The sequence below is a fragment of the Symsagittifera roscoffensis genome, chromosome 4 (genome assembly GCF_963678635.1).
Source record: "Symsagittifera roscoffensis chromosome 4, txSymRosc1.1, whole genome shotgun sequence".
Classification (NCBI taxonomy): Eukaryota; Metazoa; Xenacoelomorpha; order Acoela; family Convolutidae; genus Symsagittifera; species Symsagittifera roscoffensis.
This window is the reverse complement of record NC_087065.1, coordinates 41,583,505-41,609,978: the sequence shown is the minus strand read 5'-3', so window position 1 is coordinate 41,609,978 and position 26,474 is coordinate 41,583,505. Positions and strand designations below refer to the sequence as shown.

Genomic DNA, 26,474 nt, shown 5'->3' with positions numbered 1-26,474 from the left:
AAGCAAGAAATGTATTCTCGTCTGTTTTCAAAGGTCAAACAGAAAAATAGGCAGATTAGCCTTAAAATTTGCTATAGAGAGTAAGAATTTAGTGGAAAAAGAGTTATTCCAAAGAGTTTTTATGCCATAATTTTCCTGTCTCGGAAGTTCAACTCCGAAAATCTTGTTTGCTGAATGAAAAATGTAAACGGAAGCGGTCGCAAATGTATTGCTGATGACTCTAATTGTTAATCAAAGGGCAGGGTTTTGAGGTCTACCACCATCCTTACTTATTAACTGAGGTGGAGATATCTATCTAATCGCAGCCCAGCAAAAAGAAATATTGTCGACAGCTTGTTTGTTTGTCTTTACCGTTGTGTAAATGACTGTAAACATTAACTAGGATAGCGGATTTGCAGGTAGCACATAATGTTCCGATGCGCAAGTAGCACAGAATGTTCCGTTGGTTTATGAAAAGATAGTCAAAAAAATAATATAGAAACCAGAAATTTTTTCTAATTTTTTTTCTGGAAGTTGTGATTGAATTAAATGAAAAGTGCAAGAAAGAGCGGTATGGTACCCTACTCTACTCTGTACAAGCTTTCTTTGAGTTTGTCAAAATGGGCCAGAAAACCATTTAAAAATGGACTCGAAGCTATGGTTCCTTTGTTATCCTCTCCTCGAGAGTGGTCGGAACAATTACTAAAAATCTGGGTACTTACCCCAAACGTCCAATAAGAGAAAGGTTAATGGGTCAAAATATGGTGATGGAAAATTTAAAAAGAAATTTTTTGCTTTCAGGTTTTGTGCTTGGTTGAAATGGGGCTGTGACCCAGTTATTAGCACTGGACTTTGAAAGACCACGACCTCCTCATCAGACCCTGTTTGATCTCCATGTGATAACTTCAATTCTGAAGGACATGACGTCTGATCTTGTGGCAATCGAACAGCCAAAGTACGCTTGGTTTGGGAGTCATTTCCTGGATCTATTTCTCAGAGTTCCCTCTGTCATTGCAACATCCCTCTTTGTTCCTGGAGCTCCTTCAAAAACAACCCTCATGAGTCAACAGAGTAGAGATTTAAGCTCAAAGAGGAGTAGTGTCACTGCCTTCCAAATGCTCGACTGCAATCTGAACTCGTTGGATCCTAAACCTGCGGTTCAATGTAGATGTGATAATGGAGAATGCATAGAATATACCAGATCGAGGTTACCATGTTTAGATAATATGCTCAAAGCTAACTGCGAATCATGCAAGACCAGTGCAGTCGACTCATTGCAGCCAAACATTCTAAATACTTTTAAAGTTATCCAGGCTGAAACAACGATAGAAGTAGCAACAACAAGAAGTAACGCTCTTCATTATTTAAGATACCTGCCGACGTTTGCTGTGAACGCTGTGACAGGTTTCTATCTTCTGTTTTTCATATACTTGCTATCACAGACTAGAAATCCCGCTGCACTGACCCATACTCTTGGCTCTATAGTGAAGTTGAACTTAGATCCTTTGCAAGAACTCTCGGAGGACGACGAAGTTGGCAGTTGCGACTTCACTGTGGAAAATCTACTCAAAAAATCAGACATTTTTCTGATTGGTCACATTATAGGCTACGCTGGAAAGGCTGTTTTATTCCGAGATTTTGGCTTCGCCTGGCTCATAAGCGTCAGCTGGGAGCTTACAGGTAGTTTTTACTTTTTCGCATTGTTATAACGGGTACATATATTGTATTTTATATCAAAAGGTATTGAAATTTTGGTCATTTTACTGTTACCTTGTCGCATACTAAAACCAATGAAGATCGGAATTGAGCATACAAAAACAGGGCATAAAATACTATATCACTCGATGGATCCGACATTATTTCAATTCGGAGTGGTTTCAGGCTGAGTTTTTAACATTTAAAACGCATGATAAAATCTCTAATATAACTTTGGTCCTGGGAAAGATGTTAACTTGATCTCCTCCATTTTTTCGAAGATTGTCGCTACGGTTTTCGCTGTCGGCTCTCTTATTTTTCAAGATACTTCTCATTAGATTCTTCGTCAAGATCATTCACAATAGTTGGGGTTTCAAGTCAGAATATAATGTTTCCTTCCAGACGGAATTTAAGCTTCTTTGTACTATTTTGAGATATCCATTTTTGGTGACGGACCCTAAAAATTTTCTAAAGGCGCCGTTGGCGCCAATATATACTAGTTTTGAGGGGGGAGCGCGCGCCGAAAAAAATATCTTCCCAAATCTAGGACTGAGCGTTTAATCGAAAGAACAGTTTGCGGAAATCTGTCTCGCTTCAGCGGGTGCGTCCTTATTTTTATCAAAATAATGGCCTTGGAAAATGTCATAAATTTTCGATTTTTCACCGTTGTGAAATTTGTTTGCGTTTTTTCAAAATCACACTGGGGTTGCGGGTTTAATCCGAAAACCCTTTGCTTAATTTTATATGTTAAATGAAACCGTCAAAAATGATAGTGAAAATATTAAAATGAGAACATTTCAAAAGTTTGTGTTTTTTTTCAAGTTTTTTTTTGTTCAAAAAGATGTTTTTTTTCTGGGCCGTTAGCGTCGTACAATCACATTTGAAAGTTTTAACGTTTTGAAATGAAATTTTACTCTTTTTTCATGATCAAACTTTGTGAAGCAGTGTGTGCGAGTGTAGATAAACTATATTACATCAGGATTTTTCAGGTCCTTGTTTTGAAATGAGCCACGTAGGTAAAAGTTTCCTCGTAGATAAAATGCAAGATTTTTTTGACTTCCAATCGGGAACAAGACGTTTGCTCCGTAAACAACTTTTACGACACAATCATTATTGAAATATATGTTGCTTTATTAGCGAATCTTAGCATTCTTTCTCAAGCTCCCTTGTCCCTTCTCTCTTGGCCTGGAAGTAATGCGGTTGCCTTTGCATACCATGGTCTGGGTTCCGTGTCCCTGTCGGAGCTTGTTTTTTTCAGCGTCTGAAATTGACTTTTTCCAGGAAAACATTGAAAGAGTCGGACTATAGTTTGTCGGCTTAGTTGCCACACAACGCATTCAGCTCAGTTGTGCAGTCCGGAGTTTCTATTGCAGTCTCAAGTGTCGTTGATGAACTCTTTTAGTTTATTGATTTTACTATCTCTGACTGGTATATTTGCCATTTTTTCATATTTGTTTTTCGCTTAGAAAATTGATTTGACCTAAGAAATTTTGGTATGTTTTGTCGGTTTGTTGATCTTACTTTGCTTCGCTTTGACGATAAAAATCAAAAACTCTTGTTTTGAACAATTTCAGACGGTTTTGCTATGAAAGTTCCAAATTCAAACAAATTAATCACTTAAATATTTTCATGATAATTTCCTTTGGCGTTTTGTGTTTTTGGAGTAGTTTTTGCCTGACTATGTGTTATATGCTTAATAAAAGCTTGTTTAGTGCCAGTGGATGTGTTTCATGCATGATATTTTGAGATTGAAATTTTCGTATTTGCAACAAATTTGTTGAATTTTGTAGACAAGAATTTCCTTTGGCACTTTTTTTCTGATCAATTGGCGCCTAACCACGTGTTGTTGGCTTACTGAACGCTCGAAAAAATACTTAAAAAGTTTTAAATGATAATGGTTGTGTTTCTCGTCGGTTTTTTTTTCGATGATCGATTTTTTCTATTTCCAAAAAATTGTTGATTTTTTATGACAACGATTTTTGGCATTTTTGTATTCGGATCAGTTGGCGTCTAATCACGTGTTTTTGGCTTATTGAACGCTCGGAACAAAATAAAGCCTTTTTTAAACCTAGTGGTTGTGTTTCTCATTTGCTTTTCTGAGATTGGACTTTTCGTATTTTCAAAAGTTGATTTTGCATTTTTTTCGAACTGTATTTTTTGCAATCTCAGTCTAATTGGTAGTTTGCATAGCTACGCTATTGTTGTATCGCAAATGGAGCGAAGCTCTGCTTCTTTTCTGTGGTAAATTTGCTACTCATAGAAGTTAACGTCATTTTAAAATTTACTTCACGTAAAACTGTACCTTTCGCCATATTTGGTAGCTTTCATAGCTTAAGGACAGGTCGTATGTGCTCCCAAGTTAATGTTTCGGGTTTTGCCTTCGAGTTTCGCTATCTTTTCCTTTTGGCCATCTTTTTTGTTTCTGGGGAGTTATGAGGTCTTGTTACAAGCTATCCGTAATACTTTCATCATATTTCGTCGCTCTCTCATGATCACTCATTACGCTTTATCTTCATATCATTAAAAATAGCGATCAGGTATCTCCAGCTTAAGCTGGGCCGTGGTGCAGATGCAGAGACTCCTAATTCCCATGTCTGAGGTTTAATTTCGACACATTGCAAGAGGATAATTTTTCAAGGCTTATTTTCTTTTTTTCCTTTCCCTTTAATTCACTGTTTATGCTGTTTTAGAGCTTTTTGCCGTTTGCTCGCTTATGTTTGCAACTTGCAGCTTCGCCTCCGTGCTTACGCTTGCGATAAGCATGCGTTATCAGATCGGAACACGACTTTTTCCTGGTTAACAAGTAGTTAACAAAATTACATGAATCATTTGATAGCTCGGTATATATCCATCTATCTAATATCTATTATAAATTTAAATGCGGGCATCACTATTTCGCCTTGTTCAAGTTTTATCAAACTATTTTTTGCATGTTCAACTAAAGAATTCTTGCACGTTTGAGCTATATTGTATATTGCAATGGTGAAGATTTTTAATTGATTTTCCATTTTGAATTGAGTGTTTGGCTCTTCAAGTTTTAAATAAGCAACTAAATAGTGGGATGCTGTCAATTATGAACGCCCAAGTCGTTTTAGTTAACGAGATGCAACGCTTTTTGTGATTTTTCAGAATTTTTTCAGAAAAATCAAATTTAAAATTAATTCACAAAATTTGTAATTCCCAACCCTGTAGTTAGGTGCTGTCATTGCTGAGTATTACGATTTTTGCTTTCAAGTTTGACTGCTCAATTTGTTGTAGTTTTTTGAGATTTGACGTATTTTATGATTTCTTTTTTAACTTTTCAGAAAACTTGTTTTTTTTTAAAAATTGAAAAGATTTGAAATTCTCAACTTTCTAGGTGGTTTCTGTCAGGGTACTCGCAGGACTTCTAAGTTGCAATTTTGCGTCCAGATGCGACTTCTCAGATGCTCTTAGTTTCCGGGATGTGACGCTTGTTAGGTCATTTTTAAAAAATGTTCAAAGAACTTAGACAGAAATAGTTTCACCAAATTTGAAGTTCTCGTCTGTACAGTGAGGCTCTGTCAGGGTACTTCCAGGGGATGCGAATTTTGCCTCCGAATTTGACTGCTGAAATCCTTTTAGTTTTAGAAGTATAAGGTATAACGAAATTTCCAACGCTGTTATTAGTTACTGTGAGATAACTCTCAAGAGCTGCAAATTTTGCGTCCACTTGCAACTGCTCAATGGCTTTTAGTTTCTGAGATGTCAATTTTTCTTGTAATTTTAAAATTTTTCCAAGAGCTTAGATATTAATAAATTCACGAAATTTGAAATTCTCAAAACTGATTTTGGGTGCTGACAGGCTAATATCGGGCGTTGTCAATCGGGCTTTTAATTTCCGAGATGTGATGTTTTTCAATAATGTTTTCAAATTTTTTTTAAAGAACTTAAGTATAAACTTGAAATTTTAATTTTCTACCTCTATAGTGAGGCACAATCAGGGTTTTCTCAGGGATTGCGAATCTTGCCTTCAACTAAGACTGCTCGAATCCTTTTAGTTTTCGAGACGACATTTTGATGATTTTGTTTTTATTTTCAGGAAAATTGGATTTATGAAAAAGTTTTCAAAATTTTTTGTTTTTCCAACCCTATTTTTGGATACCGGTAGGGTATTCTTAGGGATTTTAGATCTTGCGTTTAGATGTGACTACTCTATTGCTTCTAGTTTCCGAAATATGATGTTTTTTTATGACTTGCTCAAAAGTTTTCAAAACAGATAAAAAAATTTTGCAAAAAATGGAATTCAGAAGACGATAGCTGGGGACTGCCTGGGTAGTCTCAGGGGTTGCAATTTTCCCTTTCAAAAGTCCTACTGAAATTTATTTTCCGAGACATGATGTTTTTTCAATAATGCTCAAAAAATTTTTAAAATATTTTGATCTGAAGAAGACTTAAGAAAGTTTGATCTTCTTAACGGTATGATGAGGTGCTGTCGCGGTACTCTCAGAAAGTTGATATATGGATTTTGAATTTGACTGCTCAATCCATTTCATTTTTCTAGATATGACTTATGTTTCATTTTTCATGATTTTTCAAAAAAAAAACTTAATTTTTTTCACTTTTAAACTTAATTTTTATTCCAAAATTTGAATTTGTCGACGCATTGATGGTGTGAATTCAGGTTACTACCAGCAGTTGCAGATCTAACCTACACCCCAATTTCATTGCTCATTTTGTTCAAATTTTTGAAATTGACTTTTCTAATGATATTGATATTTTTTCATTAAGCTAACAGTTAAACTAAGAAAAAAGTCTGTTGTTTTACCAAAGAAATTTAAATATGGAAAGTTTAGTTGTATGCTCTCAATCATATTAGAGTTTTTTTCTGAGTTCAAATTACCAAGATCTGAAACTGAGTATTTATAGTGATTTTCCTAATTTTAAATAAGAAACAATACAATTTTTATTGTTCAATTTTTGAAATGAAAAGCGTTGGATGCGCCTGTCTATTTTTACTGTTGCATTCTTTTCGTTGTTTTTTTTTCCATTTGTTTTCTAAATAAACTGTTTTCACGTATATTATTCTTGTTGAATCTTTGAAGGTTATCGCGTTTAATGAAGCTATCTCGCCGTATTTAAGCATTTTCAACCTATTATTATTGCAGGTTTTCGAGAGAACTTTTTCACGTTTAAGCTATATCGTATTTTGCATGGTTAAGAAGCTTTTGTCGATTTTCCAGTTTGAATTCAGTTGTTTCTTTTACCAAGTTTGAAAAACGGAACCCAATAGTGGGATGCTGTCAGGATTTCTTCAGGAGTTCCTATTATGAATGCCCAAATCCTTTTAATTTATGATTTATTTCTAATTTTTCAGAAAAACTAGATTTAAAAAATTTAGATTTGAAACTCCCGACCTTGTAGTTGTGTACTGTGAGGTACTCTCAGGAGTTTCAAGTTGCAAATTTTGCGGCTGCTCAAATTCGCTTAGTTTCCGAGACGTGACGTTTGTTACGACTTTTTTTTAAATTGTACGAAGAACTTAGATAAAAAAAATTTCACAAGTTTTGAGGTTTCTATCTCCATAGTGAGGCTCTGTCAGGGTACTTTCAGGGGTTTTATATTTCACCTCCAAATATGTTTGCTTAAATCCTAGTAATTTTCAAGATACGAAGTTTTAAGTGATTTTTTCAAAAAATTTCAAGTTTGATTTTTTTTTCAAAAATTTGAAATTCCAAACTCTGTCATTGGGGGCTGTCCGAGTATTCGCAGCGGTTGCGAATTTTTCCTCCAAATATGGATGCTCCAATCTTTGCAGTTATCCGTATGTGAAAGTTTAATTTTATTTTTTGAAATTTGATTTCCTAACTCTCTAATTGGAAGCTGTCCTAGTACTCTCAGGAGTTGCAAATCTTGCGTCCAAATAAGACTGCTCAATTTCTTTTAGTTTGCCAGATGTGAAGTTTCTTTTGTCTTTTAGAATTTTTCAAAGCACTTACATATAAAAAAAAGTTTTTTCGATTTAATGGCTTTCATTTCATTTTTTGTCCGCTGCCTTGCGATAATATATTTATGCGGTATCGCAAATGGCGCGGAGGTCTGCTTTACCCCTATGCTTACATTTCCATGTGATGATTTTTTTCAGCTCGGATTCTTTTTGTGTTTGCCGATTGAAAACACTGAATGATGCATTACTAAACTAGTAGTGTCGCTATCAGTTCCGGTAATTAAATTTGTTTCGCATATAGTGAAGGGCAATCATGCAACGGACAGCATGAAAAAAGAATTGCTGCATTTTTTTGCCGTTCAATTAACTTGAACTGAAATTGTAGTGTCTTCTATCCCAAGGCCATTTCCCCCTAGTGTATCAATTTTGAGCAAGATTTTCATCTTGAAGTGCAAGTCTTTTTCCGAATTTTTAGCTGAAATTTTAAATCCATACTGAGCAAAGTTAATGCTACTCAGAAACGCAAATTGAACCTGGGTCCAAATCTCTTATATCAGGTGGCGAATGATTTCGCCCAAATTAATGAGCCTTGAAAGTTTTCATGATTCCTCTCTTCACTAGTCTACCATACAAACCGCAAATAATGAAAATGAGCACTTTCCCCGCAAAATGAAGCTCATATTGGTTTGAAAAAATAATGATTGAAATATTGGTCCCGGGCTTTGTTAATGAGCGATGAAAACTTAAACTAAGCGCTGTGGCGTAAAGAAGACAAATGTTAGCTGAGTCGCATAGCTTTTGAGGTTTGACATTTAATGTGGTTTGAATTTTGATATTATTTTAAAATTCGTTTGCCGAAAACTAGGTAAACTGCGCTCTCCAATAACGAAAGAGCAAATATAGCAAAAAACGCGAGTTTTTAGTTTTGAAGTGTGTTGAGTTACCAGCGGCTTGTAAAAATTACGGTGTCCCACTCTTTAACCCTACGATATTTAACCCCCTCTGTTTACACCCCCTATATCATAACCCCGTAACATGATAACCCCACAACAATTTAACCCCCTTTTAATGACGATAATTTGTTCCAAATTAAGTCCTTTTTATAAGTACAGGAGTAGTCCAATTAAGCTTACTAATTGAGGCCTGAAAAGCTAGTCTTAATTCACTTGATGCCTCTAGCATCTCAAAAGTAATTGCATTTCGATTAGTTAGAGAAATAATCCCTCACTCACGCGTTTAAAACAGAGATAACCTACATGGTGCTAATTGAAGGCAACAAAAGACGTTTGTGAGTTTTATAAAAAATCATACTGCCTATTTCTTTAACCATTGTTATACCACTCTATCAGATCAGATATAATGTTTGAAGCGTCATTCCATTTTACTTTATCTTCGAAAGATAAACAAATGCTAGTGGTATCAGGCCACGAGTATTACCTTAAACGAAAAAACAAAACAACAACAAATTGGAACTGCTCAAAGTACCAAACCCATAAATGCCGCGCAACAGCAATTACGGAAGGAGAAAATTTTATTGAAACGAGGGGTCAACATAATCACGATATTTCCACGGGCAAACCTGATGCTCGACTAGTTTTGAAAAACATCAAGGAGCTAAGCGATAGTAACACCCCAACCGTCGCAACCGCCATTCAGCCAATTACAGACAACATTGCCACTCAACTAGCCCTACCATCCAAAGAAAATTTAGTTCGCACCGCACAACGAGCGCGCAAGCAACGAGAAGAAGTCTTACCAGTCTCCCCAGCAAACAGAAGTTTCGAAATACCCGAACTTTTCAAAAATTTTATAAGATTTGACAGTGGGCAAAATGATCACGAGAGGATTATTTTATTCGGTGACCCTGAAATGCTACGTGTGCTTGAAACATCCAACTTTTGGTTGGCTGATGGAACTTTTAAAGTCACCCCGAAAATGTTTTATCAACTTTACTCCATACACGTTAGTCTTTCAGGAATAGCCCCTGCTTGCATATATGCGTTCCTGCCAAATAAAACAGAAAAAATTTACCACCGTTTCTTAGAAGCCCTAAAAATACTAGTCCCTGATAGTAGACCTGAAAATAGTGGAGGAAATTCAAATAGTTTGCGATCGCACCATAAAAGAGTCGGAAAAAATAGCGAAAGTTGACGAGCTTTGCCTTTATTTTGGATCTAACTACATAAAAAGTCTCGTCCCGAATCGGGAAGCCCTATTCCCCCCTTCATTATGGAATCAAAGGGATGCGGCTTCAATGTTTTTTCTCCGAAAGATGAAAAATGCTCAAAAATACATTTCTGTTGGCTGTGATGATATGTTTTTGCTGAATACAAAATTTGTCTATTGATCCAGTTTTCTCAAACTGGGCTAGTTTTATCTAAAAAATGCCATTCATTCATCCTTTTCCATCTTATTTAGGATCCTTCTATTTTCTGCGGTGCTCATGGGCTGCCTTTTGCAAATTAAAAATCAAAATAGTCCATGATTGCGGTCAATTAGGTTGCTAATTCAAACGAAAGCAAATCTCAAATACCTTCCTGTATATTTTAATGGTTCTGTCTCGAATGAAATTTTCAGGAACTCAAAAGTCCTAGTTAAATTATTGGAGCTGAAGAAACTCTTTTGGTCTAAAGGTAGATCATTGTTTTTTTTTATTGTGAGCTTTATAAATTTTAAAATACCCGGCTTAAAGAATGGGCTGCTAATGATATGAGACGAGTTTATGCTGATTGTTGTTATCCACTTCAGTTCTTGATGTAATTATATACTTAGTTAAATCTTAATGAACGAAATGAGTTAAGAATTATTTTGAGTTGTTGTTTTTTTACGCTTAAGTGTTGGCGGTTTGTTTTTTGACTTTTTATTACTGATACATCAAACTTCCTATAGCCAAGAAAAAGCTAGTTTATTTAACATAGGGGAAACCGCAGAGTTTATTTGAAATCCAATGATGAGTGATACATGATAGGATAAGGTCTTATGAGTACAAAATGCAACATAGAAGGGAATAGGCTATATTGTATGGAGCTATATTTCGGGGCATTATGATCCTTGTTTGTTGCCTGTGGGTCAGGCAACAATTCTGAGCCCAGCTAAAAAAACAGTTCAGCTGATCAGCACTTATTTTGTTCCTTTTCCTCTGAATAAATGTTAATTGATAATAACGTCTTTTACTAATTTTGTTCCTTGTTTTTGTGAATAGAGTTGTTGTACTGCGGAGTGCTGCCTAATTTCGTGGAGTGCTGGTGGGACATTCTCATTTTCGACGTTCTCGCTTGCAATGCTTCGGGAATCTTTCTGGGAATGGGTATACTTGCCTCATTCAAAATACCCACACTCCAGTGGTACCAGTACTGGCAAGGAGAGGAAAGGACAGTGGAGTTACCACGAGGTAATAATCACCATCAGCAACAGAAGCCAAAGCTAGTCGAATTTCAATGGAGGAAAGCTATCTCTCAGGTAAAGTGTTCGTCCTAAAAATTGATAGATTTGGTTTGATTTTGATAGACATACAGATTTTTATCCATTCATTTAATTAATTTATCTGGAGTTCATTGTTAACCTGGAAACATCTGGAGTGTTCATTGATACTTTTCCAACTGGCTGTTGGCAAAGTTTCTCGATATTGAGAGAACTTAGAGAAACATATTTTTGGAGTCCGAATTAAAGCGCTTATTGAAACTAAATATTAAATTCGCACACATTAATTAAGTGCTTATAAATAAATAAATTCTAAATTCGTAAACATTAAACCAACTTCTTGATTTATATGTACAATTTTTGTAACACCGATTTGAATGTATGCCACGAGGTTTGAATATGAAACCACCCTTGGACATAATTCCCTAACAGTCTTTGATAATGTTCGAACCAAAAAAGCGGAAAAATCAGTAGTTTCTAATCAGAGTAGCAGTAATGAATAGTTTGTAATCTTTCTTCTGATAAAAGGAGTTCAGACTCTTTTATAGATCGTAATGATTTTTTTAAGGAAGTCTTAAAGTGCTCTAATGACAAAAGAGTACATTCATACTGTGCTGATATAAATCATTCGGACAAAACGAACAAAACTTACAATTTCTAAGTTGGTGCTTTTTATTTTGCTAAAATTCGGAACCAAAATTTTGCCCCAAAATGGGGGTCATTTTGGCTTTTTTAATTAATAAAAAATAATGCTGAAACTGCCAAATGAATTTTTTTGAAAAAATTATATCAGAAGAATCCACTTGCGCAACCCAACACTTTTTTTTAAAAGGATTTACTCTCCAAAAATCTGTATAAAAGAATATATTTTTCACTGATTGCCAAAAATTGTCATTTTTTTTTCATAAAAGTGAAAATCTATTTTAAAAATCAAATTGTTAACCTTTTACGCAATTTTATGGAAATCTTGCCTTTCTAGAACATAGTTGGGCTATGTAAGAGACTTTTTTTGATATAGTTTTTGAATAAAATAACTTGGGAGTTTCAGCGTAATTTTTGATTAACTAAAAAGCTAAAATGGCCCATTTTTGGGGTAAAATTTTGGTTCCGAGTTTCGTAAAACAAAAACGCCAAATTAGTTCTGTTAGATGTCTGAGCAACTTTTTTCTCTTCACTTTTTGTCTAATTTTAACCCAATTCGAGAACAACACGTTTGAAGTTTCAAATTTTGTTCGTCTTATTCGGATTATTTAAATCAGCCTTGTACTTAAATGTGATAATATGTAATTATAAGTGGCAGATTATTTTTTGCTAATTTTCAAGTTTATGACAAAAGTTCAATAATGTGCCTGGAAAGCTAGGAAAATCAATACAGTTGACTTAATATACGGTTTATATTTGAAAAAGTTGAATAAATTCTCTGAGGATCTTTGAAAATATATCCCTCTCCCTAGGTCCGCCCCTGGTAACTGTTATCTAGATTTTCTGTGCTAGTTTACAGCAATTTACTCGAGGTAATAATTGGTTTCTGATTATTTTCTATTAACAAATGGTTTAAAAAGTGACTCCAATGTTGCTTCCTGGTAGACGGAAAGCAAATTAGACGTCTTTGATAAGAACGGAATTAAGAAGATTTTTTTGCAAAACTACCATTTTGCACAAAAAGCAAAGGGCTAACTAACTAAAAGTATTGCTGTTCACATTGAGAAAAAGAGTATATAATCCCAATGCATGTCAAAATATTATAAATGGTTTATAAAATGTTGATCCGAATATTATAAAACATTTTCGAAATAAATGAATTATACGGGGCCTAGGAAATTAGACGACAAGCGAATAACACGACCGTTAAGAAACAGAATTTACGGATAACTAGTATTTACTCAGTCAAAAGTTAAGTCTGTAAACAAAATTCACGCAATTTGCAGGCAAGTTATTGTCTAAATTCCATTATTTTCTGATCGTCTAAGCTCCTAAACCCCAAATTATTTGCATTTTAGAAAGCTCGAAATAAAGTTAAGTGTAGTTGTCAGCGGAAGTTAATTACAGTTAGTAATTAAAATTTCGGTGGAATCCCTCATGCGCGAAGGTCAGAGTGCGCGAAAATATGAATCAGCCAATCAGATTTCAGTAATCTAAAACTTGGAAAGAAAGTAAACATTTCCAGGGACTGGGGTATTGAGATTGGCCGAATATAAGAACGGCAGAAATATGCAAAACTTTAATATTGTCATTGACCGCTGCAAAATTGGGACAAGTTTTACATTTCAAGGGTTTCGTTATGAAAGAAGCAAACTGTTTCATCGTTTACTTCTTTTTAATTGAAAGGCAACTGCTTCTTTTTAAAAATTGACTTCCGGCCAATTTTGTTTTCGGTTTTTCGCACGCAAGTTTTTTCGCGCATTCGGTCCTTCGCGCATGAGAATAGCCCCCCAAACTTTCACGCACGTTAACAAAACAATTACGTCTATTTTCCCATATTTGTAGTTTAACATCGACGTCTTATTTTTTTGCCACGTATAATTTGCTTTTCGTCTAATTTCCTAAGCCCCTTTGCTTCATAGGGTCTCTGGGTGTTCGTTCTCTTGTTCTTCTGCAACTCTGCAGAGCTCAACTCTTTCACGCTGAAAAGAGTATTCGGCGTGCACAAAAACCACCCTCTGAACGTGATCAGACTACTCATTCACGCCTTCATGTCATACGGAGTCATCACTAACTACAGAATGTATCTCAGAGGAACTTTAGCGTCGGCAAAACTCCTACCAATGCAATTCTGGGCGTATCTGGCTGTTGTGCTTGTAGAGTTTGCCACTGCTGTAAAACATGGGGACATTTTCAGCGTTGCGATTTTGCCGAGCATGTTTGTGTGGATCTCTATGCTGTGTATAGGGTCTGTCATCTACTCTTGCCTGGCATCATGCATTGACTCGCTTCTTACTACTTCAGCGAAGGTTAAAGACAATAAACTTAAAAAACTCTAACATCACTTCGCATGGAATGCTGTCAGCTGAAATGGGAAATTAATTGATTTTTGCAATGAACTTTTTTTTTGTCTAGGACTACTGTGACATCTTCAGTGAAAAGAATGTCAATCATAGTAGATTGGCTATTTATTCGTCTTAGACTAATGGTTTTTTGGCAGATAAAAATTAACCTCGAATCTTATCCCATCAATTCCTTGTCAATGTGATCGGAATGAATCCTTTTTTTTCTATTGTTTACACCATTTAAATTATATTTGCTTTTTTACGAAGTCTTTATGCGCTGTTAATTTAGAGTTCATTTTCGCAGCCATGATTACATGTAAATGTTAGTTTGAGTCTCATTTGTAATTTCGAGGAGCTTATGTAAAAAAGAAGCATCCCCTATTGACTTGACATCGGGATTAAGACTAACATAAATGTGTAGCACTTAGGCACTCGGAGTTTCTGGTGAGCACGGAAAGGAGGCGGCAAGACATGCCCAAGCCGTCTTTATTATCTAATACTTGTAAGTTTTAAAATGATATTTTACTTGCGATTTAGTTGCATCAGAAGTTCAGTGTTATCGCTTTGAATTTTCTTTTTTTGTTATTTTCTGAATCTAAGACGGATTGAAATTATGGTTCAAATATAGGCAGAAACTGCCTGAATAAGGTTAATCATTTGAAAAACTAGATTCCCCCGTTCACGTCGTAAATAGATATGAATAACGAAAATAATGAAAGACTGGTTTGATATGATGTCGGAAGGCTTTAGAATGAATACAGACTAACCAATGTGCTAGTTTTTTTTTATGATTCCTGAAATTGAGTAAAAAAAGTAAAAAGAAACCAACCGTAGGCTTCATTCTCTTGCCTTTTTGAAAAGAAGTTGGTAAAATAAAAAAGTAAATAGAGCTTCTAACAGTGATCACACTAGCGGAGCATGTTATAATACGAAGCGACTTTTCAAAAAAGCTAAGCCAACGATGCGCGATTGTTAATGCAGCTAGTTCTGAACATATGAAAAGCAAATTGGCATAGACGCTAAAACTTGTAGCTAAGCGGAAGGCATTATTCGAGTACCGGTGTTTCCATAATGATTGCTTTAAATTTATTTGATACTTCGGTTTTGTTTGTGGAGTAGTTCCTCTGTCTTCAGAATTCTTGCAGAGGCAGGTACAATTTTACAAATCTAAGTTACGTAAAGTAACGTCAATACTTCAGTTACTTTACTTCAATACTTCAGTTGATAATAACGTCAATATTTCAGTTGATAATATTACACAATAGACCTTTTGTTCAAAAAGAATTTATGATTTTCGCGTAGGCATTGCCGGTTGCTTCGCAAGTAACTCAGAACATGTGGACTACCGATATCTTTTCAAAAAAGAGTTCAAGATATGAGCAACAATATGAAAATAGCGCAAACTATGGCATTTTTTTTACTGAAGCTATTTTTCTTCAATTTGCTGCTGCGCAGATTTTAATGCAAAATATAATTAATGCAAAATATAATGCACCCTGGCACAGCAGAGAAAATCTATTAGTTCGATCTCTGAAAATAGTGAACAAAATTTGAAAACTCACCGACTTAAAAGACCTTATCTTCCCCTTGAAAGTATGAATTAATCATTAATAATATAGTTGTTTTTTTTTCAGAATTTTTATTGATTTCAGCATAACTTATTATAAGTAATGCTGGCATTACTTATTATAAGTTTCAGAGCCCTCTACCTATATCAAAGCTAAGATTTGAAAAAAGCTCGGTGCATCGCATTTAATTTCCAATTGCTAATTTATACAGGTGTTTTGCCTGCTGTTTTGTGATTATATATCGAAACCGATTTTACTTCCTTGAAGCTTGTTTGAATTTTCTGAATTGGATGTGAAATAAGTTTCCATGCAATATTGGCTCCCAGGGTGTGCAACACTGTTCAAAATTCGAGTATCTTTTTGTTCCGACCATTGAAAAATGGAGAGGAACTTTGTATTCAGGTGTGTTTTAGTTTTTTTATTTTTCGTTCTGTTTTGCACGCAAAATCAGGTACCACAAATAATAATCGGACTGGGTTGAGTTTTATATCATATTAAAGCCCTTACATTGTGACTCGAACAACTTTTAAAATTTTTGATTAAGTTTTCCCTGTGTCGAGAAAAACCGGTTTGAAGTTTTTGATTTTTCGTCTTATTTCGAGCGAATAAAGCGAGCGAGCAGTTTTACTATGGCTTAAAAGCTTTTAATAGCTTAATTTAAAACGTAAAAAGTTAGTTTTACTCGGCTAAAATTAGTTTACTTTTTTGTATGTTAACGACTTTTTGCAAAAAAATTTTCGTTTTTCTAGTAATTTTTCTACAAAATTTTTTTTCATTTTGCTTATTTTAGTATGGCTGTCGAGTATAACTAATTCCCAGTTTTTTGCACCCCAGTTTTTTGTATCTAATTTACCTAATCCACCACGCCGAAAAAAAAACGACAATAGTTTGAAAAAACTTTTGTATATTTTTAAGACTGTAGTCGGAACATTCTGTGTTACTTGCACAGTAACCGGCTATCCTTGTATTGATTTGATTTCATTGGATTTTTAAAATGAAATACTAAATTAGTCAAAATTGTTATTTTGAAAGTGAGTGGCGAAAAAGCACCTTGGTGTGGAGCTAAAATGTTCCCCTCTTTGCACTGTTTTGAGATATCCGTTTTTGGTGACGGACCCTAATATTTTTAAAAAGCGCGCGCCGAAAAAAAACGCAATTTTTTATTCAAAATTATGCATGCGGCGCAGAAATTTTGGCCAAAACAGGGACTTTTTAGTGCTTTGGCAGAGCTTGAAAAATTAATTTGGTCGACCTAAAAAAAGGTCGTCAAAAATTTTCGAAAATTGTCATAGTCACTTGAGGTCTATATATTTTTGAGAAAATAGTGGCCAGCCTGGCTTGCGCGCATTGTATTTTATTACAAAGTTCACTTTTTTGTAACCCCAGTCGCAAATAAAAATGCTCATTTTTTTTTGCTCAGTTATGGTAGCTTAATAGCATGTATTCTGCAGTTAATCATAGGCTGGTAATTTGTTTCTGTAAGCGTCAGTGGCACAGCTGCGTACGGCAGTCGACTTGAAGACTTTGATGTCCGAAGACTGAGGTTCAGTTTGAGTAGAGAGCAATTACCTTTTCTAAACTCAATTGTATTATCGATTTTTCTGTATACTGAAGAACAAAACAAAAAATGTTTTTTTTTGTATTTCATTAATGTGGGTTTTGAAGTTTTTGTGCTACTTGCGCAGCAGCGTGATATCCTTAATTGATTTTTTTTACCAATGAAACGTTGGTCAACATGCTAGTTTCCATGTTGGTAGTTTGCAAGACCTGCTGTTGTTAGATTGCAAGACCTGCTATATTTGCAAGAAACACTGCTTTATTTTGAGGCCAGTTTTTTGGGTCTTTTTGCTGCCTCCTCGGGTCATCGGCCGTCTGTATTTCAGGCTTTTGTTTCTTAGGTCTATCGGATGCCTCCTTGGGTCATCGGCCGTCTGCATTTCAGGCTTTTTTTCAAAGTTTTTTTTAAATCAAGTAACTATTTCTCCTAATTTGATGCGCATTGGATTTACCCATTGCCGTTTTTCTTTTCAATTATTCCTTAAATAATCACATGTTCACTTTTTGCTGAAACAATCATTGAGAAATTTTCATTTTTGCTGGCTGCGCTATGCTAGTATTCGTTTTGTATTCGCTCAGAAACACCAAAAATATGTTTATTCAATTAGTTTCTAAAGGAGGGTCGGGTCGACCACCAAAATCTGCTATTTTTGAGGAGGGCGCCACAAGTTTTACCTTTTGACCTCCTAAAAGGCTTATAAAAATTGATATTGCAGCGTTTTTTGATATTGCTGAAATTATGGCTACATAGTGTTTTTAAGGACAGCATGGAAAATCAATTTGTTGGACCTTTAAAAAAGCCCCAAAAACTTTCAAAAAAAATTGTCACCCCTCCGCTAAATTCCTACATCCCCTAAATATATGACTTAACGACCAACTAAAAACACTTTTTTTATGATTACTACACGGAATTTTTAATGAGTTCAGGTAGCTTTATCTGTTATTGCTTTAAATGCACTTTGACAAATATTGCAGTTTCAATTTGGTTGTAATTTAGTTATTTTTGGATATTACTTTGATGACTGCTCCTGTATATTAGCAAAAAGTAGATAGATGCTCCTAAATAATTGAAAGGCCATGACAATTTGTAATTTAATGTTCGGTTGATGAGAGCCGAAATTTAATCAAATTGCAATCATCAAGACAAGCGAATTGGAAATGGTAACTCACAACATGAAGACTTGCAATTGAATTAATGTAAGGCGCAATCATGGTAATTGACTAGACATCCAGAACTCAAAACTGACCGAGCTCATAAATTTACATCTGAATTGAGTACAATTAGGTCTACGAAAAGCACTCTTTTGGAATGAGGGTTAGCTGAAAAGCTATTCAAATTATTCTAATGGGACTGAATTTTAATTAATTATTTACCATCAAAGCATTATTATCACGCTAATTGACTATTTTTTAGCAAATTGCACATTTGAATCATTTGGCAGCTAAGAAACTGGCGAAGAACTCAATTAAGCCAAAAATATTGAAGTCGGCTGCTCTCAATTGAAAATCATTTCAACGTTTTGTGCAACCGCTGGCATTTTGGATCGAATATTTCGGAGACTACCTTGTAAGACTACGTTGTAAGTTGTAAGATTTTGTTTTCATATGGTTTTTGCATGAGTGTCATCAGCTAGCAAAATCACTGATTCAAAGTTTGTCAAACTTTCAATCTGCGGCTTATGATTGGATTAATACCAAAAGAAATCATAATTGAAGAGACTAAAAACTGTATTGGACAGGGCCATGATATTTTGACGATATTTGAGAAATTTTTTTTTGATTAAAATCATTTTGGGTGTTAGAAATTGTACAATATGCGCTATAGCCGAGGCGGACTGACGTATAAATCAATGTTACATTTTTTCAAATCATTCCTTCTGCTTTCTAGGAGATCTCTTCGTTTGTTTTTTCACCACGCTTTTGTAGAACCCTTTTTATGTAGAAACATGTCAACGTAAATATGTTTGACTACTTCATGCAGTTTTACTTAAAGCTCTAAAAGAATACACTATGGTCGAAAAATTTTTACCTCTTTTGCCCCTTAAGTTGTATTTTGGAAATATAAATATGACAGCTAGGAAACAGAAATATTTTCTTCCTCAAAGTCTTCCTTTTATCGTCAATAAAATGTGTCTTGTTGAATCTCATTAACCAAAACACGTCATTTACAACTCACAAAAATCATTATTTTTCTGACTGAGCAGAGTATTCAGTCAATTTAATCAAAATCAACTTCACTGCATTGTTCTCGTTTTCTAAGAAAACAGTCGAAATTATATGTCAATGAGGCTGTTTGTCAGTTTTCAAGTGTTAACGATGCCGATTGAAGAATTTTCTACTCGGCCTGCCGAAACAATCAAGGTTTAACGAATTAGAAAATGGGGCGGCAAATGAGTCAGATCAAAGGTCGTACAAAAAACTAAAGAAAAGCACAGTGTCTTTTGTTGAAATCTTTTTGGTTTTCATCCGTGATATGATAACAGAAACAAAACAATGACGTATCCGGGTTGAGCTCACATTGAAAATAAGCGATAAAAAAGTGAAAAAAATAGCGATCGCCATCCATGAGTTATCGATGTTCGTTGCCACAATAGCAAATTTTATCGATAGATTACTGCTAATTTGGCTAATTTTCAGCGATGAAAAAGCGATAAAAAATCTATCAAATTGAGCAAAAATAGTGATCTTACAGTGGTTCAATCCCGCTACCATTAGCTTCGAGAATATAAAATTAAAGGGCTTATCAATAATAACTCTCATTTGAAATCTACTAGAATGAGCTAAAATTTCTTAAGTTTTAGCGATGACTTTCTACGGAATCATTACTGAAATAGGTCTGAAACATTGCAGATTCAGCAATGCAAAAAAAATTGAATTATACATGAATTAGCACTGGAAAAAAGCGATCACTACGATACTGCAGGATAAGCGATATTTAACGGTGGGACTTCAACCCGGGTCATTATGATTCCCAAAAAGGCGCGTAACAAACTTCCTATTATAAGCCTCCTCGCTTGCTTTGTTTGCTCCAAAATAGACAAAAACCAAATCTGTCCAACCGGTTCTCTGTAACGACGATTGAGTTACGACTGAAAGGGCTATGATTTGATACATCAGTCGACCCATTCAAATGGTTATTTGTGGTTCCTGATTTGGTAAGGAAAAGAAATTTAGAAAACTAAAATACACCCGAAGACAAAATCCTCCACATTTTCTGTGGTCGGAACAATCAATTTGGCGACTAGATTTAATCCCGCGTCAAATGTTGAAATGAACACTTGCTTGATTCGCTGTACTTATGTTCGACACGAGTGGGCTTGCGCGCGTGAATCAGTGTTTGCCGCTGGTCTTGGATGTTTTGACCAGTTTTTTTTTCTTAACTGTGCTAGAATGATTTTGTGCATATATTTAGAATGCAGGCAGTAATCCAGTGATTGAAGTACAGTCTGCTAAAATATTTTATTTTCATTAATTTTTTCCCCAATGTCATCCCTCTTATATTTTATGTAAACATGCAGTAAAAATGTTGAATTTATATTTTCTGCGAGAAAATTTGGTTCTGATCATCTAACTGCCTTAAGTAACAACTTTCAGAACTGTGACGCGACCGTGGCGATTCAAATCACAACCTCAAGCCATGACTCAAAACCTCGACCGGACTCGGTCACAACTTATGACTTAGACCTCAACCCTGGAAAAATGATAAGTTAAAAAAACGTTGACAAATGATGAAGTTACACGCTCTTTTAGTAAATAATTCCATCCAAATCTATCAAATATTTATATTTACAGATCGGTAGCATTTTATTGTCACACTTTCTTAAAACAATTTTAGACCAAAGCAAATGAGCTGAAATTTAGTATGATTGTGGTCACTTACTTTATAACCTTCTAGCACTTCAGAGAATTAAATAAGGTTAGTCAAATGCTCATGTCGTCAGAGGAAACACGCAAAAAAGTTAAGGTAAAATAACCTTAAATCACTTAAACAATTAAGGTAAATTTTAATCAATTTACTTCAATTTTTTTTCAGGTAAACTTGAGGAAAATGGAGGTAAACTTTACCTTAATTTTTTTTTTACTTTAATTCAGTTAAGGTGATTTTACCTTAACTTTCTGTGAGCGAAGAAGACATGGTATTAGTTTATACATCAATTACTTATCTCTCTTCTTGAACTCTCATTACTTCTCAGATTTTGAAAAAGTGCATGCTGTTGCATTGTAAACACTTTTGGGGACCGAGCGACTATGTTGTTCAGCTTTTCGATCTGATTTTGGGTCCATTTAACTCCGTTTGTAGAGGGGTTCGGTAAGTCCAGAACGCCGGAAACCACTCCTCTGATGTAGTTCTCGTCAAATGACAGCTCCAATAGATGGCAGAATTTTTCTACGTACTTGCGGGAGTTCTCTATAAGGTCTTGCAACTGAAAAGTCACCACAGGCAAGTTGTATTTCATCGATTAGATCAATCAGCTGATTGCTGAAAAGAAGAAGAAAAAAGCAGCAGGCATCAGAACAAGTGTTTTGTATAAGCTTTCTCGTTGAATGCATCATGGTTACATACAGTCACGAAACAAAAAATTTCCGTCTTTTTGATTTCAACGAGCAAATGAACGATATTTTTTTCTAGTTTTTGTTGGTTTCTCTGCAACTATATAAGATATAGGGTTGAAATTTCGATTAAAAAATTATGAAATTTTTTGGAAGGACTTAACTGGCTCAAATATTGTCTCGGCTGATTATATCAGAAAACTGGACAAAGCTTCAGTCAAAGCTCGTTGAAATCCTAATTTGAAGACGCAAAATAACCAGTATATCATAACCAGTTTCAGAGGTGCTATTACTATGAAAATATCCTCCAAGTAACTTGAGAAGTTTGAATTTACAGGCTGAGCATGGTTCTTTGAGAAGCCGATGAGCTTGATTTACTCTTTTTTGTGCGCATAAATGACGGAAAAAAAGAAAGAGTTACTTGGTTCAGCGCCAAAATACGGTCGTATTTGTCTTGACGATACAGACATTATAATGTCTCGGCTGCTTAGGTCAGAAAGTGGGACAAAGCTTCAGACAGCATGACTGCTTCAGACATTCCTGTGCATGGATCGGAGTAAATAATGGATGAACCGTACACCCTAGAACCCCTCCGCCTCCAAATTGATTAAAGAGTGATAGAATACCTGTTTTTCAGAAGTTAATTTTTCCTAGAGCAATGTTGTTTGCGCCCTTGATCAAAATGATTTTCAAAGCACGTAAATTCAAAGTTTCTGTGTTGTTTGTGAGGATCTTTCCACAGCAAGAACACATTTGAACATATTTATGTTCTTCTTCAAAATACGATTTCTCAAAATTGGATTCAGCTCAGTTCTTTGAAATAGTTACATCTAGCATTTATCAAAATTTCAACCTTGTATCTCAAATAGTCGTAGAAAAAAATTGAAACAATAATTCGTTCATTTGCTCGCAAACTTAACGAATTTCATTTTTAGATTGAAAAAATCAACCCTTGAAAAATTCAAACCAGTAGAAGTTACTGCTCTAATAAAAAAGAATTAACAAAATTCAGAGTAGCAAAGAAACTTTCATTTTCTGAACTCCAGTTTCTCAATATCTTAATATAGTTTTTCATATTATTTTTTGTTTTCAACTATGTTCGAGTGTTTTTGCAACTCCTTTTTAGCCTTCTTCTTTCTGTGATTTTTCTAATACAAGGTTTAACCAATTTTAATTCTGTCTATGGTCTTTTCTTTTCGAGAACGATGCTAAAAGTTCTTAAGGTCAGTAGTAATAAGTAATAGTACTAGAAGAGTGAGCTGATCAGAGGGGGGGGGGGGGGGGGGGGCTGGAGAAGAAGCCGGCGGTCCCCCATGTTTTTGTAATTTTTGATTTTTTAAACAACTTTTCAACTAATGCATTTCCCTCTACTAGCTCATATTATGTACTTTTAGAGCAAATTCAAAATAACAAAATCCCCGTTAGCAAGCCACCATTGCAGTTCTCACTGTAGATTAAACATTTTGGTAATAATTTCAACCCGATTATTACACGAGATGGTTTTATCATCAATCAGAACTTTGAACAAAAGTATACATGAACGATTAAAAAATTAATTGAAATTTTTTTATAGTTTTTACTTAAAAAATTCAATTTTAAAAAAATTGTATAGATTTCTAAGTTTTTTCAAGCTACAAGTGCTAAATGAATATTTTAATTATGGTAATTTCTATGTTTACTATGTTTTGATTATATCTTTTTAAAATTACCTTCGCGCAGAGTGTGTTTGGAAGCTGCTGGGCTTGTTTCTCATCAGCTTAAAAAAATTATTTTGATGAAAAAGCTTTTTCTTGACATGAATATTCAGTTCCTCGCTGCTGTAAGTATGAAAATTAGAACTTGTACACTTCAAAACTTCACAGGTATTACGACGTTTTGATACATTTTGATGTGTGTAACATCTACCACACTCCAGACATGCAACTCTCTGGTTTCTATTCAGTGACGACATCTCAAGATGTAGGTAAAGAGTTTGAGAAGAAATTAGAACAAAAATGAGACTAAGATTTTTAGGAGACCTACACTATTTTGGAATCAATGAATGGACTCGCAAATTGAAAAAAGTAAATAACAACAGTTATGCAAAACACATAACAAATTCTTTTAAAAGAAAATCAAAATGAAAAACTTTGCTTTTGCTTAGTGAAAATTAACCTATCACAATCGAGTTTTCTTTTACTAACTCTGTTTGTTCAAGATCAACCAGTCAGAGTCCAGCGTTTTCTTAGAGTGATTTTTTTGTTGATTTTTAAAAAAATTTTATCATTAGTTGAAAAATGACTTTCAAAATTTCTCGAGTCACTTCACAAGAAAAAAGAAAAGATTCCACTTAATTTTCTTTTTGATGAAATTAAAGTTGACTCTTACTTTTTTTATAAATTTTTTGAACGTCTATCTTGTACAAATTAGAGCTATCCGACTCCTTTAAGGTCTCTTTAGAGAAACTCAATCAATCAAAGAGTTTACTTGGTAACCAAGTTTTGAGCAGCCAAGCCTTAAACTTACGGCTGAATTAAGCCGGACAAGGAAAGAGATTTTATTGATTCTCGAAAGTTTGAAATTGATCAAAAAGTCGTATGATGATATATCAAAGACTCTATTTATCTCCTACCCGATTCCCAAGTTTGTCAAAAATCCCCGGCAAAGTTCCTTATTCCTCCTTTTTTCTAAAGATTTTCAAGTTCAAAAAATTCTGCATGATCAGGTTTGGAATAAAGTTTCGAAAATTTGCGTTGGAAAATTCATCAACTTCAAGCTCTTCTCTCAAATTTACATCAAAATCAAAAAACTTGACTATTTACTCAAAAATCAACAATGATTATATACAACAAATTCAATTGGCTTGACGAGAAAATTTGCGGGAATGCTACTTTAGAAATTTTTTTTCCTTTGTTACTAATATCGGCGATCGTTCGTATTTTTATAGCAAACAACTTGTGGTAACTTATTTTTGCTATTTTCTTTGGGTATATATATTTTTTACTTACTTGGAAGAGTTAAGTCCTAAAATGGAGCTTTGTTTCCGTTTGGACACGACCTTAATATAAAGTTTCCATAAATGGGAGCTGAAAACTGATTGGATACAATTACAGACTAAAAAAGGAAAGCCAATTCTGACTGGTTAAATCTACACATCTAAATTGAAGGTATCTATCACTATTAACTCAAATTCATTTTCTTTTTAACTTAACTACCGTCTACTAATTTCTATCTCAGCTCTTAATCAGTCACTATTCTTGTTTTTACTCAACTTATTGCTCAAAATTATCTTCTCAGTGCAAAACAGCAACCTTTGTACTCGGTAGAATTTTTGCCTGATCTAGTACAAATTCAAATGCGAGAAACAACCTCTGGAGTTTTTTGGCACGAATGGATATCCCAATCCAAGTCTGGCACATGTGAAGTAAGCGAAGGGATTTTAACGAACATCATAAGACCCAAGCACTCATCATGGAACATGAAAAGCAAATGATGTGGAGATGAACTACCCCGAGATTTCTGACTCCAGTTATGTGGCTTAACCAGTCAACGACTTCATCTTTCCTAGGGAGGAAGCAATATCAGCCAAAAAACCCATCGCAGTAGACGAAGATGAGAGGCTCCCTGAAACAATGACCCTCCAGCAGCACAACAACCGCAGGGAATGGAGTCTCGACCAGTTCCGCAATCTATAAAGAACCTCAAAAATTCTTGACAGCTCTTTGATTAATAATTTTGTAAACTGTTGTTGTTTGTCAGTTATTTCATCTTCTGTAAACAATATACTTTTTCAATTTTTTTTAACTGTGGGAATAGCAGAGTAGTTCAGGCTAAAACACACCAAATAATTTAAAACAAATAGAACACAAATTAAATTAGCGATACAACGTTTGCACACATATTAAGAAACTTTTTGCACACATGTTAAAGCAAACACTAAAAATTTGCACAAAAATTCTGATATCAACCAATCAAGTTTGTGCTTTACTAATGTCGAATTTTGCAAAAAATTGTTACATCAATCAATCAGAATCATGCTCTACTTATCATGGAATTTTCAACAACGTCAATGTCGGCCAATCAAAATCAACGTTTTTTATCATGGAACTTTCAACAGTTTTGTTGGCAACCAATCAGTTCCAAGCCTTACTTGTAATGGAATATCTATACATTCAATCTTGAATCAACTAAAATCAAGCTTTTTTGATATAAATTTTAACCAGTTTACTTTCAACCAATCAGACTTGAGCTTTCCTTATTTTTAAATTTTTTTATTATTTTTGATACTATTTAACAAAATAAGGTACTCACAAATAGAATTTTTATCGACACTTTCCAGATTTTTAAAAAAAAATGTTTGTTTGAGGAAATTAGAAATCAATAGGTCATGCTGATTCTTTCAGTGTTTTATGATTACCCTTGTCTTCAGTTTTGTTTTTGTAGGGTTTTCGTTGGTTTGTTGATAAATTTTTGAGCATTAAAGCTAAGTCCTTTCTTGTTAATGAAACATTATTCATAAATCTGGCGTTACTCTTTTTATCAAGTATTCTCTTCAATTTTGTTACAATTTACTGGTGTTCGGGTACATAAAAAAGCATAAGATCTTCATCAACGTCATCACTCTCCTATTCTTATTCGTGTTTTGAAGAAAACTCGTATAAATGCTTATTTTTTGCTTTGAGAGCATTTTCGATGGTGATAAATTTCTAGCTCTCTGGAAAACACAAGAAAAAATTTTTGAATACCACCAACAAAATTTTCTATTATATTTTTTTTCTCGAAAATTTATACTTTTTTTCAAAGTTTTGTTTTAAGAATTACAACAAATTCTAT

The 26,474-nt window shown here is 34.4% G+C and overlaps 1 protein-coding gene across 1 annotated transcript; it reads left to right on the top strand.

The window, feature by feature from the left end:
• The first annotated feature begins 784 nt into the window (after window positions 1-784).
• Window positions 785-14,040, top strand: LOC134844563 (phosphatidylserine synthase 1-like). Its single transcript, XM_063861299.1, has 3 exons — window positions 785-1,659; window positions 10,782-11,038; window positions 13,564-14,040. The coding sequence occupies exons 1-3, from the start codon at window positions 900-902 to the stop codon at window positions 13,978-13,980; spliced, it is 1,434 nt and encodes a 477-aa protein (XP_063717369.1). The 5' UTR covers window positions 785-899; the 3' UTR covers window positions 13,981-14,040.
• Window positions 14,041-26,474: the final 12,434 nt, after the last annotated feature.